Source organism: Megascapheus bottae, chromosome 18 (genome assembly GCF_031878675.1).
Source record: "Megascapheus bottae isolate mThoBot1 chromosome 18, mThoBot2.hap1, whole genome shotgun sequence".
NCBI classification, from domain to species: Eukaryota; Metazoa; Chordata; class Mammalia; order Rodentia; family Geomyidae; genus Megascapheus; species Megascapheus bottae.
The window spans coordinates 48,670,105-48,688,274 of record NC_143526.1 but is presented as its reverse complement, the minus strand read 5'-3'; the positions used below and the strand labels follow the sequence as shown (position 1 = coordinate 48,688,274).

At 62.3% G+C, this 18,170-nt stretch overlaps 2 protein-coding genes across 3 annotated transcripts; one reads left to right on the top strand and one right to left on the bottom strand.

The window, feature by feature from the left end:
* Nucleotides 1-3,621: 3,621 nt before the first annotated feature.
* On the top strand, nt 3,622-6,510 carry Birc7 (baculoviral IAP repeat containing 7). The gene is given in 10 exon segments (XM_090352742.1): nt 3,622-4,097; nt 4,804-4,846; nt 4,848-4,883; nt 5,023-5,087; nt 5,459-5,469; nt 5,527-5,655; nt 5,999-6,151; nt 6,268-6,351; nt 6,354-6,410; nt 6,413-6,510. Coding segments are annotated over 10 exon segments (1,152 nt in total).
* A 930-nt stretch (nt 6,511-7,440) lies between these two features.
* Nucleotides 7,441-17,788, bottom strand: Nkain4 (sodium/potassium transporting ATPase interacting 4). Of its 2 annotated transcripts, none has more exons than XM_090352691.1 (7): nt 17,698-17,788; nt 12,981-13,118; nt 12,248-12,328; nt 11,270-11,464; nt 9,778-9,838; nt 8,861-8,945; nt 7,441-7,934 (listed from the first exon to the last, which is right to left on the bottom strand). In XM_090352691.1, exons 1-7 carry the CDS (start codon nt 17,749-17,751, stop codon nt 7,925-7,927), a joined length of 624 nt encoding a protein of 207 aa, XP_090208817.1. In that variant the 5' UTR covers nt 17,752-17,788; the 3' UTR covers nt 7,441-7,924. The 2 variants fall into 2 exon arrangements, with proteins under 2 accessions (XP_090208817.1, XP_090208818.1); XM_090352692.1 differs by having other exon boundaries at nt 11,270-11,428.
* Between the last annotated feature and the right edge of the window lie 382 nt (nt 17,789-18,170).

Genomic DNA, 18,170 nt, shown 5'->3' with positions numbered 1-18,170 from the left:
GCGGAGGGGCGGGGCGAGCCGAGACCACACGAGATCGGGGCGGGGCTACCGCGCGCGAGCGGGAAGTGGGGGGCGGGCGCGGGCGCCGCCGCGGGCCCCGCGCGGCCCTCGGGGCTTGGGCCCCCGGGCAGCTGGTGCCTGCGCGAAACCCACGCGGCCGGGCAGGTCTGCGAGGAGCGGCGTGGGCCAGGCCGGCGTCGGGCCGGGTGGACGCACTGCGGAGCCGCGGCCGCGCCGGGCCCTCTTGTGCGTGGAGGGCCGCCGAGCCGCGCGGATCCCCGCCCCCCCCACAACGTCCTCCCACCACGGCCTGGCCCCGCCCACCGCACCCTCCCCACCACGGCCTGGCCCCGCCCACCGCACCCTCCACCCTCGACCCTCCCCACCACGGCCTGGCCCCGCCCACCGCACCCTCCCCACCACGGCCTGGCCCCGCCCACCGCACCCTCCCCACCACGGCCTGGCCCCGCCCACCGCACCCTCCCCACCACAGCTCCCATGGCCCACTGCCCCACGCCAGGACTCTCCCCACCACTTGGTCACATTCCCCTGGTCTGAGTTGCGAGCTGCACAGCCTGCCCAGCCCTTCAGCCTTCCTGGCCTCCTGCATCCTCCCGTGCCCAAGCAGCCACCGGAAGCCCCTTTGGTTCCTCAGGAAGGGGTCATTTAAAGCCCAGGTGATGTCCCTGGTCTGCCAGCTCTGGGGATGCAAGACGCTGGCCTTGTCTTCTTTTCCTGTGGCTCCTTTAACAGAAGGCCACAAAGCCGGGGGTGGTGGCTCACGCCTGTAATCCTACCTACTTAGGAGGCTGAGGTCTGAGGATGGAGGTTCAAAGCCAGCCCAGAAGTGGAGCTGTGGATCAAATGTGGTAGAGTGCTAGCCTTGAGCACGAGAGTTCAGGAACAGTGCCCAGACGCTGAGTTCAAGCCCCACAACTGCTAGAAAAGAAACCAGAAGGCCACAGACAGACAGGCTTTAAAAAGAAATGGAAATGTGTTCTAATTCTTTGTGGGTATTTTGTTCTGTGTTGACATCACTGGAGTTTGAACGCAGGACCTCCTACTGAGTCTGCTTTCTTCCCTTGACACATGCCTCCAGCTCTATTTTTACTGGGTGTATTTAAGGTAGGGTCTCCCTTCCTGCTCAGGCCCATTCCTAGATACCAATCCATTATTCTATGACTCCTGTAGTCACTAGGATCACACACCATTGCATCCCTCCACTGAGTCTTGCAGGCTTTTCTACCTGGGCTGGCCTGAAACACGCTTTGGTGCTCAGCTTAGGACAGCACGGCAGGCATGCATCCTTGAGCCCAGCTATGGGTTCAGAAGGTTTTGTTTTGTGGTTTGGGGTTGTTTTATTTATTTATTTTTTTTTTGCCAGTCCTGGGGCACTGTCCCTGAGCCTCTCTTTGCTCAAAGTGAGTACTCCACCACTTGAGCCACAGTGCCACTTCTGGCTTTTTTTTCTGTGTATGTGGTACTGAGGAATCAGACCCAGGGCTTCACTCTGGCAAGCACTCTACCACTAGGCCACATTCCCAGCCCAGAAGAGATTTTTATGACCATTTCCCCAGCCTATCCTCCACAGTCCTTCAACTCTCAGCTTCCCAAGTAGTTAAGAGCATAGTTGTGAGCCACTGGTGTCAACCTAGTGACTTCCAGTTTCCAAGGCCGGCATCTAAGATCAATGTCACATACTGGACAGAAGGACCGGCCCCGAGGGGTCAGAGCAGGGGCTAGCAAACCACCTGTCCCATCAGCAAAGAAGACGTTGGTAGGATCTGATTGCCACCACCCACCACCCCAGGATTCCATGCACCCGGCCTGCCATCCAAGAGGGGTCCTGCTGAGCCCAGCAAGGGAGAAGAGCTCCCTCCTGGTGTGGTGCAGCCATGCTCCACACCGCCCCCAAGCCCTGCTGTGTAGTAACTGCAGCCTGACTTTCTTCAGCGCCTCGCCGCCAATCTCAACTCCCATGTCTGCTGTTCCCTCTGCCTGACAGCTCCTCTTTCCCATCCCCAGAGCCACCTGTGACTGCGAACACTCGGGATCCTCTTTAAGGCCTGCCTTCACCTCCAAGGTCCCCAAGTCTCTATCCCTGTGCTGTCATCTCCCCCAGTAGAGGGAACTCTAGCTCCCCACGGACCTGCCTCAGTTTCCCTTGCTCAGGGAAGTGCTCAGAAGGAAGTGCTGCAACCGTGTAGACGGTGGCCGCTTTGTCGTTTCCTACCATAGCCAGTGACCACATGCAGCTGTGTAACAGCTGGAATTGAGGGACTACACTTCCCACGCAGTGAAATGGAAATATCCACACCTGGCTGAGGGGCTCATCCCACAAGCCCGGCTGCTCACGGTTGGTCCTCCATCAACAGGCCAACAGGCCTGTCCAACCCCCAGTCCAGGGGACCTGAAGTTGAGGAGGCTCTGCGTGCCCAGCAGGCCTCTAGGGGAACCAAACACTGCTGTTGAGTCAGCCCCTCCAGGTGAGTCTGCAGCTCAGGTTTCGGAGCTCCTTGGACGCTGCTCTGTGGAGTCGGGGTGAACTCCTGCTGAATTCTTCAGGGCTCCCTGGTAGCCCTGCTAGAAATGGATTCCTCTGCTGGAGGCTGGGCCCAGCTGCAGCCAGCAGGGGCTGGCCTTGGGGACATTTGGGCTCCAACTGGGTATGGCCATAGAAGTCCCTAGGAGACATCTAAAGCCAGGAGCCCCTGTTTCTCCTCCCCATTCTCTTAGCCTGGGAGGCCCTGCCCTGAGTGTGGGTCCCAGGACCAGGCCTAAGGCAGAGCCCATCTGACAGGGCCTATGGGCCCATCAGTGACGTTAGGCCTGGAGCAAACCTCTGATTCCTCACAGCCCTAGGGCCAGATTACCCACATGCTCAGCTCCCAACTGTCCCACAGGCAGGAGTACCCCGAGGAGGGGCCTGAGGCCCAGGGCAGCTGCAGCCACAAGGAGTCCCCACAGTACTCCACCGAGGCTAGGACAGGGGGTCCCATCACCTAGACAGGCTGGAATTGCAGACAGTTCCCACCATGTGTTTCCCCAAACTGAAGTGGGAGATCTCAGCACCAGGCCCTGCGTGGCCAGAGGCATCCTGTCACGGAGCATTCCCTCGCCTCCCGCGGACAGGCCGCGGAGCTCTGTCCTCTGAGTGCCCGTGACCTGCTTCCAGAAGCTGCACTTGGCACTTGATGTGGGGCCAGAGCAGACCAGCATGGTTGGCCACGGCTCCCTGCCCTGGCCAGGGCCAGCACGAGCCTAAGGGGATGCTCGGAGAAGCACACCTATGTCCCAGCCTTCCTGCTCCTAGAGACGCCACGCTCCTGCACCAGAGTGGGGTCTGTGTCCACCCCTGCCCTTGCTGCCGCCCCTGCCAGGGGCCCCATGACACACCCCACAGAGCACAAGACCTGGCTGCCCCTCTGACCCCTTCCAGAAAGTGGTGGGCCCCTGACACTCCCGCACCCCGGCATCTGGCGGCAGAGCGCTGCCTGCCCCCATCTGCTGTCAGTTAAGAGTGGGGGCTACCACCGCTCTCAGAGAGGACCCCAGGGTGGGGACTCCTGAGGCTCAACCTCATTCTCTACTGCAGACCTGCTCAGAGCTCAGGTTCTCCCAATGGTGCCCAAGGGCAAGGCTAAGTGCCAAGGCTGTGGGGCAAAGCTGAGCCCTTCCGGAGCCCATCATAGCCCCAGGCAGGAGAGCCAGGACAGTGTGGACGGGCAGATCCTGGGCCAGCTGCGGCCCCCCCCCCACAGAGGAAGAGGAGGAGGAGCGGGGGGCAGGGCTGACTCTCCCACGGGACCTGCCTTCCCAGAGACGAGCTCAGAGGAGCTGCGCCTGGCCTCCTTCTATGACTGGCCACCAGATACCAGGGTTCCACCTGAGCTGCCGGCTGCTACTGGCTTCTTCCACACCGGTGAGTCCTGGGGTCCTCCTGTGCTGGGCCAGGCACCCTTCCCGACCTTCAACCCAAGAGCTGTGCCCACCCCTGCCACCCTTTCCTGCTCTGTTCTGGTGCCTTCCCTGAGGGCCACCTGGGAAGCCGGCTGTGTGAGCGGTGGCCTCACTCTGGCCCTGTGTGGTCGTAATGTGTGGGGTCTGCTGACGTGGTGGTGGCCCTGCAGTCCGCGTGCTTGTGAGTCTCTTTGCCCAGGACCAGAGCCTGTGCCCGTGTGTCCATCCCTTCCTGGCTGAGGGACAGGCAGGAAACCTGCTTGGCGGGAGTTGTCACCAGTAGGGCCTGGAGAGCCAGTCCTCGCTCTCCTGGGAGCTGTGTGGAAAGAGGCCAGGCTGAACCCTGGGTAAGGAGGGCCAGCAGCTCAACTGTCGGGAACCATGTTAAAAGGGGCTCTGTGGCCACAGCACGCTGGCTGTCTGCTGCTGGCCAGCCCGGCTGCACGCATGGAGCCTCGGCAGGGGCTCTTGTAGCTCACAAGAAAGCTATGGGGGACAGAGCTGAGGGACGTGCTGACCTCTCCAACCAGGTCTCCCTCCCCATAGGAGTCCTCCTTGGTGGGGCAGTGATGGGGGTGAAAGGGCTCCCCAGGCCCTCCCACCACATACTCTAAACAACGTGAATGCCAGAAGGTTCCGCTCTCCTGGAATGCAGCCGGCTCTGCTGTCGTTTGCCTTAGACACAAGCATGTACCTACAAAATGATAAGGTGGGGGGCCCACTGCTGCCTCAGGGCATAGTGGAGCCTTGGGGGCAGAAGGTGAAAGCCAGTCACAAAGGCTGGCTGGGCCTGGGCTTGATGGTGGGTCTCTGACAGCCTGAGACTCCAGGTCTGGTCTCCAGGGGCCGTTTCCTGCTCTGGTCCAAAGGAAGGGGCTTTATCCACCCGTGTCCAGGAGGCCTGTGCCCCTGCTCAGCTCCTGGTGAGCCATCTGCAGCCACTGGCTGGACTGGGGTCAACTTTAGGAGGTTCCCCACGTGTACTGGTGATGACCCTGGGAAAGGCACTGGGTACACTACAGGACAGGGCTCGGGTGGGTAGTGACCCACCCTTTTCATAAGTACAACTGTCCTCCTACCAGGACCGATGGGAAGATCCAGAGCATACGGCCCCTGAGCACCCTCAGGTGAGAGCCCTAGACCTGTCCCCACCCACAGGACAGCTGGGAAACTGAGGGCTGTGCCCACGCATAAGGCTCAGGCCAGGCCTGCCAGTGGCTGCCATGGGCGCTGGGCGGCCTCTGCGGGTGCCATGGCTTCTGAAAGCTGCCACTATAAGCAGATTAAGCCAGGGGTATGGAGGAAATGGCTTTCAAGCGTTCTGAGGATCACCGGGGCCTATGGACTCCTGCATTCAGATCCATCCCAACTTGCCAACTCTGTGGCCGTGGGCAACTATCCTTTTGCCTTGAGCCTGATTCTGGTCTGTGGGGTAACCGTGCCAGCCCCTGCCCCCTCTAGGGACTGCATGGGTCTGTGGGATGCTTTCTGTCCACAGCGACCACGACGGTCAGGGTCACTGTCCTACCCTGTGACTGGTTGAGTCTGAGAATGTGGCTTTCCCAGGCAAAGGGGGTCTGACCATCACGGCCCCCGCAGAGTATGGACTCCACGAAGTGTGGATGGAGTTCCCTGGCAGGCCACACACCTTCCCCCCGTACCTGAACCTCTGCCCTTCCCTGGCCACCAGGAGTGGTCAGCATGGAGCAGTGCCAAATGTACTGAGCATCTCCTCATTGCAGCCAGTGGCTGACCTGCTTGAGGAAGAAAATGGAGGGCAGGAGGTATCTTCACTCCTCTGGACTTTTCCTGCCTCCCACCTCTCCTTGCCGACAGTGCCCAGCGTGCACCATCTGTGGCCACTGCCTAACGAATGTGCAGAAAGTCCTGGAAGGGCAGCTTGTTTGGTGCCCCTGTGTCAGCCTCTGGCCTTAGACTTACCACTTCAATCAGGCGGGCCTGCCCTCTGGGGCAGCCCCAGATCTTCCTGGCTTCCAGGCCTGTCTCTGAGCTCAAGTCCATTCCTCACTGTGCACAGGTCCTGCTCACAGAGACCCTGAGCTTCCGGTGCCCAGAGAAGAGATCCAGCTGGATGTGCCAGAGAACCCAGAGAAACCAGGGAGCCAGGTGCAGCCAGGGACCCACCTGGGGGCTGGGGCCAGGTTTAACTGCCCTCCTCCATCCTGGGCAAGTGGGGCGAGCAGAGACCACTGGTGGGCCTGGTTGACAGTCCCATTGGTCACACAGAGGGGGTGCACTCATGTCCCAGCCTGCCCCTGGAGGAGCCAACCCATCCCAGGACCTAAGGGTGCGAGCTGGTTCTTGAGCCCCCAGGAGCCCGGGATGCAGAAGAGCAGCGGCGGCGACTGCAGGAGAGGACGTGCAAGGTGTGCCGGACCGCGCTGTGTCAGTTGTTTTCGTTCCTTGTGGCCACCTGGTCTGTGCGGACTGTATCCCAGCCTGCAGCAGTGCCCCATCTGCAGGGCCCCCATCCACAGCTGCCCCCAGGCATCCCCACCACAGGGCCACCTGAGCCAGCCCGGATCCTGAGTCCTGCACCCAATAGCAGTGCCAGGAGGCTCTGGCAGCTTTCCTTCCTCCTCCACCCCTGGCCAGCCCTACTGCCTCCCAAGACTCTTAGGTCCAGTGCTTGGCCATGGGCTGGCACCAGGGCCTGGGCAGCACTTCCTGCCCTGTGGAGTCACGTCCAGGGGCTCGGCCAGGCCCAGGGAGGTTGGCTTTAGAGTCATGGAAGCAGGGAGGACTGGGGCCCCAGGTGTTTAACCAGAGCTTCGAAGGGACCTCAGTACTGGTGACTGGGAGCCATCGCCTTCTCAGGGGTCGCCAAGGCCAGTGTGCATCCGGGACGTGCCCAGCATTTGACAGCCAGGCCTCCCTGGGATCCGAGGCCTCTGACGTGGCTGACAATCAGTGGGACTGGGTGCTGACACTTCCTTTGTATCTTGCAGGCACTGTGCCACCAAAAGGGCACCAAGCCTGCCTCTGCCTCTTCCCAGCCACAGTGAGTCTGTGAAGGATGCTCAGTGACCAGAATCTACCACTGACCAGCCTCAACCCGCTTGTGTGGTGTGGATTTACTCTAGTTTTTAGATACTTGCTGAAGATAAATAAAGCAGAGGGACCCAATCCCGAGTGCGGCTCCGTCCATTCCTGTCCTGTCTGCAAGATTCTACAGATTTTCAGCAGGGTCTAGTGTTAGGCACATGCCTAATACACCCTACTTCTGATTATCCGCTGAGCCCCTGTCCTGGGGAAGAGTGAATGGAGAGCAGGGTCCTTATTTACCCGGTTGCAGGTATTTGAAGATTCTGCAGAACTCTGCCCAAAGTGCCTTTTTCTGAATAGCGCCATCCCTTGCACCAGGAAGAAGCCTGTCCTGTGCACAGCCCTAGCCTGGACAGCAGCCTCGGGGTGGGGGTGGGGGAGGGGGAGGGGGCTTCACCTGAGATGAGCTGCAGGTAAGGCAGAAAGAGGTATTTATTCCAAGTCGTTGAAGCCCACTGCTCAAGGGGTCACAGTGGCTTCCATGGACCTCCTGGTGTGGTTTCAGCTTCCCATCTCTCTGCCCCCATGAACTCTCCGTCCCCTGGCAGCAGGGGCTCAGCCTGCAGGTCCAGCTGCCCTAGGGCAGGGCAATGGAGAAGGGCCCTCAGAAAACATCCAGGCTGGGATGAAGATGAAAGCCCAGCCAGGAGCCTGGGCATGCAATTTTCTTATTTACATTTTTCTTTTGTGTCTTGCCTTACTAATTTTTTTTTCAGAAAACAGAAATTACAAACTCGTTCACAGTCATCCATCCCAACACTGGCACCCAGGCCGCTGTCCCTGGTGTAGCTGGGCAGACACCGGGTGGAAAGGAGCCTGTCTTCAGTGCCCCAGGCCCTCCTCCTCACTGTCTCATGGTTGAGGTCAAGTCACAGGAACAGGCTCAGGGCCTCTTCACCTATGCAGGCCTGTGGGGGAGAAGGGGGTCAGAGAAGGGGATGGGGGAAGAAACTGCCCGCTGCCCCTTATCCTCCCCGTCAAGGGCTTGAAATCCAAGTGCCACAAAACCCACAAACAGAAGGGTCGGCAGCCAGGGCAGGTGCCCAGGACAGGAAAGACCCTGTCTCCTGCTATGGCTCTGGCCACAGGTCCCCCAATAGAGTCTGGGCTATGGGGCTGGGAAGGAGAACTTAACTTTGGGTTCTTGTGCTTACTCAGACTCCCCCTAGCTGGGACACTCCCCCAGGTCTGTCCCCTCAGCCTTGGTCACCACGGCCAGATGCAACCCAGCATCCAGGCAAACCCCAAGGGGTCAGGCCTGGTGACGCCCAGGCAAGGGGCCCTCGTGAGGCCAGCTCCACCCGAGGCTTCCTTTCCTCATCTGCCCTGGGAACTGGGTTCCTACTCCTCTGACGTCCCTGGGCCACGGTGGGCCTTGACTTTCAGGCTCAAGAGGGCAGCTGAGAGCCACATGAGGGTTCTGGGCAGCCTCACCAAGGGAGCCCCGGACTTCTCTATGGACGGCAGCTCCCTGGGGGAGGGGCCAGGCTAGAGCCCGGCACTTGTCCCAGGCCTGAGGCCTGGAAAGCTGTAGACCGTCTTTTCAGTAAAACACAAAACTCTCCAAAGATGACACTAGCAGTGTCCTTTCCTGCCTCCAGCACTTGTCTCCCCACAGCCAACTCAGGACCTGACTGCCACAGATGTGTCAGAAAGTGGCGCTTAGTCCTAGAGGTGCTGTACTGGGCACTTAACCGAGATGGACGTGAAGCTGACTGTCGGAAGGGAGGGTGAGCGGTGGGTGGGTGGGTGGACTGATGCCTGCTGAGGCCCTGGAAGGAGAGGAGCCTCGTGCTCTGAGCACCTGTTGACTGGCTCGGTAGGCCATACTTACAAATGCACCTGCTTGGACAAAAGGCTGGACGGCTTTTCATTGACATGGTACAGAGGGAAAGGATCAAATCCACCAATGAAATCAACTGAAAGAAATCAAGACCCACATAAAGCCCAAACGATGGGAAAGGTGACAGCAGGCGATGCGGAAGTGACCGAAGGCCCTGGGGCAGGCAGTGCCCAGCCAGCTGGCTAGAAGACCTGGACGGGCAGGGGCTCAGCCCGGGAAGACAGCCTGGCCCCAGGCAGGGCACCCACACCACTCCCATCACCTCAGACTGGAGTTCACCCTGGAGGCCATCACCGCCCGTGCTGCCTGGGCTTTCTGGGCAGAGCCCTGGTCCTGGGGTCTTAATTCAGTTGGCAAGTGGGGCCCTTTTGGCTTCCTCCCCACCACTGTCTGATGGCTCCGAGAAATTGAAGCACAACTGTAGGCACACCCTGGCCTCAGGAATCAAGCCATAGTCTCTGTATAGGATGCCACCTAAGCGTGTGGCTTGCTGACTGCGTGACCCAACTCCCAGGGACAAATTCGCCCTACACTTGGATTCCAACACTGGGGAGGGCCCTGCCCCGGGTGTCAGCCCCAGCCCAGCCCACTTTGTTCCTTCTCTGCAGGGTCTTCTGGTGAGACCACTCAAGGTCAGAGGCCCCACGAGGTCTCCAGAGAATGGTCACGTCATTGGCTCAAGGGAAGGGAAGGAGATTCTGCATGGGGCCGCCTGGCACTGAGGCCTGAGGTGGCCTGTGCCCCATGGATTTGGCTCTTCCTTCTGGGGCAATTGTGGGCCTGGCTCCTCCAGACAGAAGCCCTTAGGTCTGGATGGCGGCAGGGGGTGAGGTGCGGGAACCCCAGGCTGTCACTACAGCCTGGGACCTGGAGGTGTGACAGGCAGGCTGTAGGGGAAGCACACTCACAGCTGTCTTCTTCTTCTGTGAACACGCTAACCACATAGCAGCCATAGACAAAGCCCAGGAGCTGAAAGACACCGAGCAGGGGTGAAGGCTGCGGGTGGGCTTCCTGCAGTGCCATCCAAGGGACTGTGTGGATGACCCCAGGCATTCCTGGCCACCGGGACCCGCCTCTCCTGGGCCTCAGCCTGCCTCTAGAATAGGAGAGCCGATCCACACTGCCTCCTGAGATCCCACGTTCCAGGCGGAATCTCTGCTTGGTCAGCAGGAACACGTGGGCAAGGAAGATGGCCAGCTGGTCCACTCCCGTGGCAGAGCCGCCACGTTCTGTGAAAAAGTCTGTCTCTGCTTCCTGTGTGCAGCGGGGCTGGTGCCACTCTGTGGCTCTGCCTTCTCGGCATTGCTGGAGCCCAACCAAGCAGGACACACAAGAGGTCCAAACGCAGACAGCACTCCGGAAGGCCAGGGGGCCTGGCCTGGCCCCTCTGGCAACTGCCCCAAGGTTGCTGGACCTGTGGCCCCAGGGGCCAGCTGCCACTTAAAGCTGATTCAGCACCTTCCATACCCTGTCTGCCCAAGGGACCCACGTTTGGCAGGAATGGCAGCCCCAGCGCAGGTGACCCAGCAGGAAGGAGGCGTCCCCACAGCTCGGGCACTCTCACGTGCGGCCATCCACCACCACCCCAGCACTGCTGGAGACACTAGTGCAGTCCAGTTCTGTCTTCTCAGATCGGATGAGGGGTAGCAGCTCAGTGGGTCCAAGCTGAGGTTCTGGAAGCTGCCTGCTGGCTTCTGTGGCCTGCCTGGCCCAAGGGCAGAAGCAGGGACAGGCAGGCCGGTGTGTACAGTCTGTCTGAGGGATGCATGCTCCTCTCTCTAACAGCCAGCAAGGATAGAGGCCAGCATCTGAGCAGCCTTCGCACTCACCCAGCAAGCAGGGCACAGCGCGAGGAAGGGGCCTGGGGCTGGGCAGTGGCTGGCACTTCAGTGGAAGTGAGGACTTGTGTGCCAGGCCCTCCCCCAGTGCCCGAGCACTTGTCTTATTTAGGAACACAGGCTCTGCAGCGTGTTAGGATAAAGTCTAAGCAGGTGAGGGCTGTCCTAACCCAGGACCCTGCCCTTGCCCGGGGAACGTGACCGCCCGACAGAACGGGCCTCGGCACCCGGAAGTCCCCAGCAGGAGAGGAGAACCTGTGAGGCCTCCCTGAGCCTCTGGAGACTACACACTCAGCAGCCTTCAGGGGCCAGGCTGGGGTCTCCACTTCCTCCGCCCAGCCCTGCTGAGTATCCGCCACCACCTCTTGTTTCACAGCCTCAGAGGCTGCGCTGGTGGCTAGCTCTGAGTACATGGGTAGTGGTGGGGAGAGGCTTCTCTTTGGGGAGCCCACGGTCTAGCAGAAAGGAAAGCTGGTGCCTCTGAGCCCAAGGAAGGGGCTTGAGCCCGGATGAGCCCCTCCCCCGTCCCTCGATCTCCCACAGGCTCTGACCCCATACTCACTGCCCCCAGAATCTGCAGGCCACTGTGCAAAGCTTCCACATAGCTGTGCTCCAGGGCACAGAGGCCACCCGACACCAGGGCCTGGTCCTGCAGGATCCCGAAGCTGGCTGCAGCCTCCTCCCGAGCACAACCCAGCCCATGCTCCCGCCACCAGGAGTGCTGTCGGGACAGGTTGAAGGTCAGCAGCTCACTGTCCTAAGAACCAGGGGAAGAACGGGTCAGTACCTCCCCCAGGGCCTGGCACAGAGGAGGGCCCACCCGTCCTGGCCCAGCCCAGGGAGGGCCCACCCTTCCTAGCCCACCCCTTCTGCTCAGGCTGTGGCCATGGAGGAAAGCTGCTCGTCTGCGGGAAGCCCCAGCTTGGTGGCCCCTGGCCCTTGCACCTCCTCTTCCAGGAAGGCCCTAGGACTTGCTCTCTGGAGTGCAGACCATCCCCCATCCCTCCTTCTGTCACTCTCCCTGACTGTAGCCAGGGGTGTCCCCACCTGTGCCTGGGCCCAAATAGAGCACTCAGGAGTTGAACTCCCCACTCAGGCCTTGAGCCACAAGCAAGGTGCCAAGTACAGCCCCAGTCAGGGCCGGCGCACCAACAAGACCTGCACCCCCCCACTGCAGGGGAGCAAGGCTGCATCTGCCTGCAGTCTGTCCAGGCATGCAGTGCGGCTGCCCACTTGGACACAGGAGGGTAAGGTCTGCACAGCCCTGTGAGCCCCTCCCCCCACCTCTGCCCAGCTGGCCTCTGCCTCTGCCCCCAGGCCCGGTGCCCCTTTCTTGTAGAAAGCCCTCCCGGGGTGGGCCCCAGCGGGAGGCCCCCCTGCAGCTTCCACCCTGCTTCACTGTGCCTCCCCTTTACAGAGGCCCTGGGGGCAGCCAAGGCAGTCCTGGTGCCAAGCAGGAAGCAGGGACCTGCGCAAGCCCCTCCTCCACAGTCCCCTCAGGTGCCATGTGGAAAGCGGCCCTCGTCCCCACCCCACACACCTTTGACAAGCCTCCCACTTCCAGGTAGAAGCAGATGATGAAGGCATTCCAGGTGATCCAGACGGCTGCCCACACGACGTACTGGGGAGAGGAGAGTGCGAGGGCACAGGTGAGCCTCGCCGTGTGGGCCCAGTCCCTGCCCCAGGGCCCCGGTGCCTAGTTTGGCTGGGACAGGCAGCAGAGTCCACACTGCCACTGAGAGCAGCCTCTCCTCCACCCGCTGTTCAAACACGATGTGCTAGGCAGCCAACACCCGGAATTCCAGCACTAGGAAGGCAGAGACTGTGGCCTGACTACACAGTGAGGTCCTGCAGGAGGGAGGGAGGGAGGGAGGAGAAGAAGGGAAGGAGGGACCAGGGCTGCGGTGGCAAAACTGAGCAGGCTCAGCAGAGGCTGTGGCTCACAGCACTCAGCAATGCATAAGAAAGAAGTGCCCGTGCACTGTGGTGACCAGGTCACCACAGAACTCTGGGCACCCTGCCTGTAAGGCGGGGGCCACAGCCCTCACCTCTCCAGCCACTGAAGCTGGCACTGGATGCTCACAGCTCCAGTAGCAGTGTTTAACTGGGGGAGGGGGGGAAGCTTCATGGCTCCAGGTGGAATTACGGATGTTCAGGCCAGGGAGAAGGCTGAGCCCTGGGTGTGGCGGGCACTTCCAGTGTGCCCGTTTCCGGCACTACTGGGGCCTGTGGAGCAGGCTGGGGCTCCCTGCAGGGGGGCACAGGGGACTCACCACCACCACGTAGCGGGGCCGGTATTGGATGGTGCCAAAGAGCCCCAAGATGACCACGATGATGTGGATGAAGTTTGCCAGGATGGGCGCCCACTGGTAGCCCAGGAAGTCGAACACCTGCCTCTCCACGACAGTGACCTAGAAGGAGCCACCAGTGAGAGGTGCCCCCGTGGGTGTGTTTGAAAAGCCCCACTGGATGGGCCGCCGACTCTGCCCCAGTCATTGTCACCAGGCAGGCACGGAGCGCCTCAGACAAGCGCCTCCAGGCCTGCCTGGCCCCCATCACCACCGGGGCTTCTTCCCTTGATCTTCCCGCCTCGTGCCCTCATCCCCCATCTGAAGATCAGGGTGCCTGGTGAGGGGACTCAACAAATAGAATCGCTGGCTCCAAACGCCATTTGGGTGAAGGGTGCTGGTCACGTGGCCCATCTGCTGGGAAAAGCACCTCCCGTTTGCCAGCTGGGTGGTTGCTCTAGGGATAGCAAGAAGCAAGGTGGCTCTTGAACTGGCATGCCTGGTCTTTCCTCCACTCTGGGGCACTCCTGAGACTCCCAGCGCTGGACAGTGGCCTTCCAGCCAGCAGAAAGTAACCAACAGAAGGGAATACATGGCATCCAACCATTCTTGGGGGGAAACTAGCTGGTGCAGCAGTCAAGACTCTACAGGTCCAGCCACATCCTGGGAGACCGTGTGCTGACAGGGCAGGAGCCTGGACTCAGCTCAGTCTCCCTCCCCAGATGCCCAGTTGCTGAGAGGACTGCCCCACGCTGGAGGCCCTGGGGAGGGGGCAGCCTCCAGCCCCCACATGGCAGGACAGGCTCTGTGGCTCTGCTCCACCCTGGGCCAGCTGGTCACAAGCCTTGACCCTATCCAGCGCTCTTGGCCTCCCTCTGCCCCAGCCCCTCCTCACTGCTCTGAGCATTGTCCTGAAGCCTCCTGTAGGAAACAGCTGCTGTGGGCATGCCCTGGAGGTGTCCTGTCTACTGTGTGTGGCCCAGAGCCCCGGGGAGCCCACTCTACCCTTCTCCTTTGGGAGACAACTATGGCGAAGCCTGCTGGGTGGGAGGCAGAGGCAGAAGGGCCAGCAGCACCAGGACCTGTACAGTGGCTGTCTTCCCTGAGACCCCGACCCACCACAGAGTGCCCCCCATGGCCCCCGTCACTAAGAGCCCGCTTCCACCCCCTCTGCCGCCCAGGGCCCGTACCTGCCACGCCCCACGGCACTAAGGGTCACACCCGCTGGCCGGCCCACACAGCGGCTGTCAGTGCATGGAGGGTTCCTGTCACCCTGTCTCCTGGGAGAGACGGCCCTGTGTGGGGGTGAAGCCCTGCCTGGGGCAGCTGAAGAAGTTTCTTACAGGGCACTTCTCAGGGGTCAGCTGATCAGAGGGCACTCGGCCAGCTTCCTGTTCCTGACAGGCTAACTGAACACGCCAAGGAAAGGGAGAGACATGAGAGTTCTCTAGGGACCAGCTGGAGACCACCCCCCACAGAGGCCCGGGTGACCTCTCCGGGGTACAGGAGAGAACCACACGGGACCGTTTCCAGGAGCATTCATGGGAAAGAAGGCCAACTTTTCAAATGATGCAAAAAACCCAAAATGCCACCCGTACACAGTGAGTGGCCAGGAAAGGAGGGCACTGCGCTATGGGTAAGTCGGAGGTGACGTGAACTACTGTGGCATTCTCACCACGCGAGTCCCCCCGCGAGGCCTCATGGCAGAAGGAGCCGCAGGCAGTGTGCCGGGCCCGCAGGCTCTGTCCTCGCTGGGCTCCCACTGCCTCGCTTCCGCCTGCTGCCTGGGCCGCTGCTGAGGAAGCCTGGTCTTTCCTTCTGCCTCCCTGCCGTGACCCCCACAGCGCTGACCAGTCCTGCCCCAGCTCAGCTCCCCACAGGCCACCACCCGGCAGGGCGTGTCCCTGCTCCCCACAGGCCACCACGGGGGAGGGGGGATGACCCTGCTGCACTGGGCCAAGTGGCAGGAGGGTTAGGCCTGGATTCCCTGAGGACAGCTCGCCCTGTGGGCTCCCTACCAGACAGGAAACAGGAAGGCGTGCAGGGGTGCATGCACACGTGGGGCATGGAGGTAGAAAAGGTGGACGGGCAACACACAGGCCCCAGGGGCTTCCTGCTTGCTGTCCCTGGACTTGTCACATGGACGTTTTTCTAACTTTTTTCTCTTTTTTTAAGGGAAAGTCTTTCTGTGATCTGCTGAATTTCTCCAGCTCGGCTGAGCCCTGGGCCTGGAATGCCGCCTCACTAGGGCGAGGGGGTGGGGCTGAGGGCATTTGGCAGTGCTAGACAGTTGTAGAATGACCAGAGCCCTCAACATAGCCCTGTCTAGGAGCCACAGTGCCACCCCTCACACAATGTCCAGCACCTAGGGTTCTGCCCAGGCCCCTCCCTCAGATGAGGGGGCCTCCCACTGGCCTCTACCCGTCCCCGTTCTTCTCTAGCACTGGAGAATCCCCTCTCCCCTAGCCCCACCTCCTGGCCCTCACTCTAGGCCACACAGACAGGGGACATGCCATCCAGAGCCAGGTGATCTGTGTGCCAGGTTAATGCACAGCAACCTGTGTGCGGCACTGACCCAGGGCAGTGCCTGTCCATAGCATTTCATGGCCTGGAAGGAGTCCCAGGCACCAGTGCCTGCCCCCACTACCCCCCCTCCAGGACATTGCCAGCTGTCTCCATCTCAGGGGGCCTCTAGCACCCATGGGAAGCATACATGTGCGCATTTCTCAATTATGAACTTTTAGCAAACCAATCCATGAGGACAGAGGCACCTACCTGCCTTACCAAGAGCCCTGGCTCTGGGCAACCACGGTAGGAAAGACTCAGCCCGAAGAACGGGCCCCACACTGATAGGGGGCATGTAAGGCCTCTGGAGAGGCCCTGGGGGTCATAGCTTAGGTCCAGATGGTTGCAGCTGCCATGGCGCTGAGGGCACCAGTGTGATGAGTGGGAAGACAGGAGCAAGATGTGGGGAAAGCAGAGACCTGGGTGGGGGCAGGTGCCCCCACAGGACACGCACATACCGAGCTGAATTGAATCTCCAAACCCCAGGCCTCGCCTTCCTGCCCAGAGAACAGTAGCCAGTGGGCAGGGGTCTGCCCTCCCAGGAGAGGAAGGGTGGGTGAGGGTTAATGAAGAGGCTCTGGCTGAGAAGCAGCAAGGCTGCCTGGGAAGTGAAGCTCTCCTGCAGGGGTAGAAAGGGGTGGGGGCAGGGCTGATCCCGGTACAGAGCAACCTGAGTCTCGTGGTGGTCCTGTGGCCTCCACGGTCATGAGGCCCGGATGGCCCTGCAGGACGCAGCCCCAATCCTCTGCGGCCCCGGGTCTCAGCATTGGCCTGAGAGCAGAGTGAGTCTGGGAGCGATCTCAGCATCAGCTGGCCCGCAGCCCGCCAAGTTCACACTGTTCTCCAAAGCTGCTTGGGCCTTTTGTCCTTGTAACTTGGTAACAAAATTCTCACGCTTGTCAAGGAAGAAAAGGGGGGAGACTCAGGGCTCTCCCCCAGCAGAGACCAAAGTTCCTCCCAGAAGAGGAGGGTGGACAGTCCCCAACGGCCGTTGGGCCAGGACAAAAGGCCTTTGACAACTCCCTGTGCATTTCAGCCGAGGCCCTGATGGACACAGCCAGGGGCGAGGTTTGCCTAGCCCCTAAAGCCTGCCTGGGCGACAGACTGACGGACAGACTGAGGCTGGCAGAACTCCTGTCCAGGGAAGCCTGGGGACCTTCAGCAAAGACGCCTCTTCCCTTCTCAGCTGCAACCAAATTTCCCAGGCCCTGCCACAGACGTCCAGGTCCACGGCAGAGAACCCCAGGATCCTCCGCACCCCAGAGTCCGTGCCCCACCCTGCCTGTGCCACGCGAACCCCCATTTCCAGCCCTACCCCAGCCATGCGTCAACCCCAAAATCCACACACGGAGGCCAAAGTCACCGCCCCCGAGGACGCCTCACCATGTGCCCTGGAGAGACCGGACTGCGGTCCTGGGGACAGCGGGCTCTTCTTCCCCCGACTGCCCTGCCCGCTCCAGGAACCTCGGCAGAAGTGAGGGCTGGGCCAGGCTGGAGGGTCCCGGGGTCCTCAGCCCACAGCGCCTGGCAGGGCCGCGCCGCCCGCGTCCCGTCCCGTCCTCGGAAGGCCTGAGCTGCGCCTGATCCTCCGGATGGCACGAGCTGCACCCGGCCATGCCCAGGTTGTTCTCTCCTCGAAACTTCTCAGTAGTAGCCCTCCCTCCACCTGCCAGGCGCGGAGGGGCGCGGAGGGGCGCGGAGGGGCGCGACGGGCCGCCTGGACACCCAGAGCCGCACCCTGAAGACCAGAGACCGAGGCCAGGAGCCCGGGAGCCCAGGACGCCGCCCTCCCCCCCGGGGCGCGGAGGGCGCCGGCGGGCCCCGGACGAGCCCCGGCCCGCGGATCCCCGCCCGCCGCCCTCGCGTCCGGCCTCGCGCGCGGAACTCCGCTGCCTTTCTGTCCCGCACGCGCCTTCGGACCCGCGTGGAGCCCGCGCGGCCGCGGCCCTCGTCCGGGCCCTGGAGCGGACTTTCGTTCCGCGCGGCCCCTCCGGTGGCCCCCACACCTGTCCAGCTTCCCCGACGCCGCCCTCGGCCAGGCGCGCACGCAGATCCGAGCGCCGCCCCAGCCCGCGGCCGGGAGCAGACGCAGGGCGCCGGGAACCGTGGAACCGGGAGGTCCGCGGGGGGCACTCACCAGCTGCAGGGCGCAGAGCGCGAGGAGCGTGCAGCGGCCCGAACAGGAGCTCATGGTGCTGGAGCCGCCCGCCGGCGCCTCCGCTGCCAGAGTGGGCCGGGCCGGGCCCGCGCCGGCTGCACCGGCCCCGGCCCCGGCCCCGCCCCGGACCCCGGGCTCCCCCCCGGACCCCCCACGCACCCCGGCTCCGCCCCCAGGACCCCGGCCCCCGGCCCCGCCCCGACCCCCGCCCCGACCCCCGGCTCCCGGCCCCGCCCCCCGGCCCCGCCCCGGACCCCCCCGAACCGCGGACCCGCCCCCAGGACCCCGGCCTCGCCCACGGCACCCCGGCCCCCGGCCCTGCCCCCCCCACCCCCTGCCCTGCCGCGGACCCCAACCCCGCCCCCCGGACCCCGGCCACCCCCACGGCACCCCAGCCCCGGCCCTGTCCCCCCTACACCCTGCCCCGCCCTAGACCCCACCCACCCCGGCCC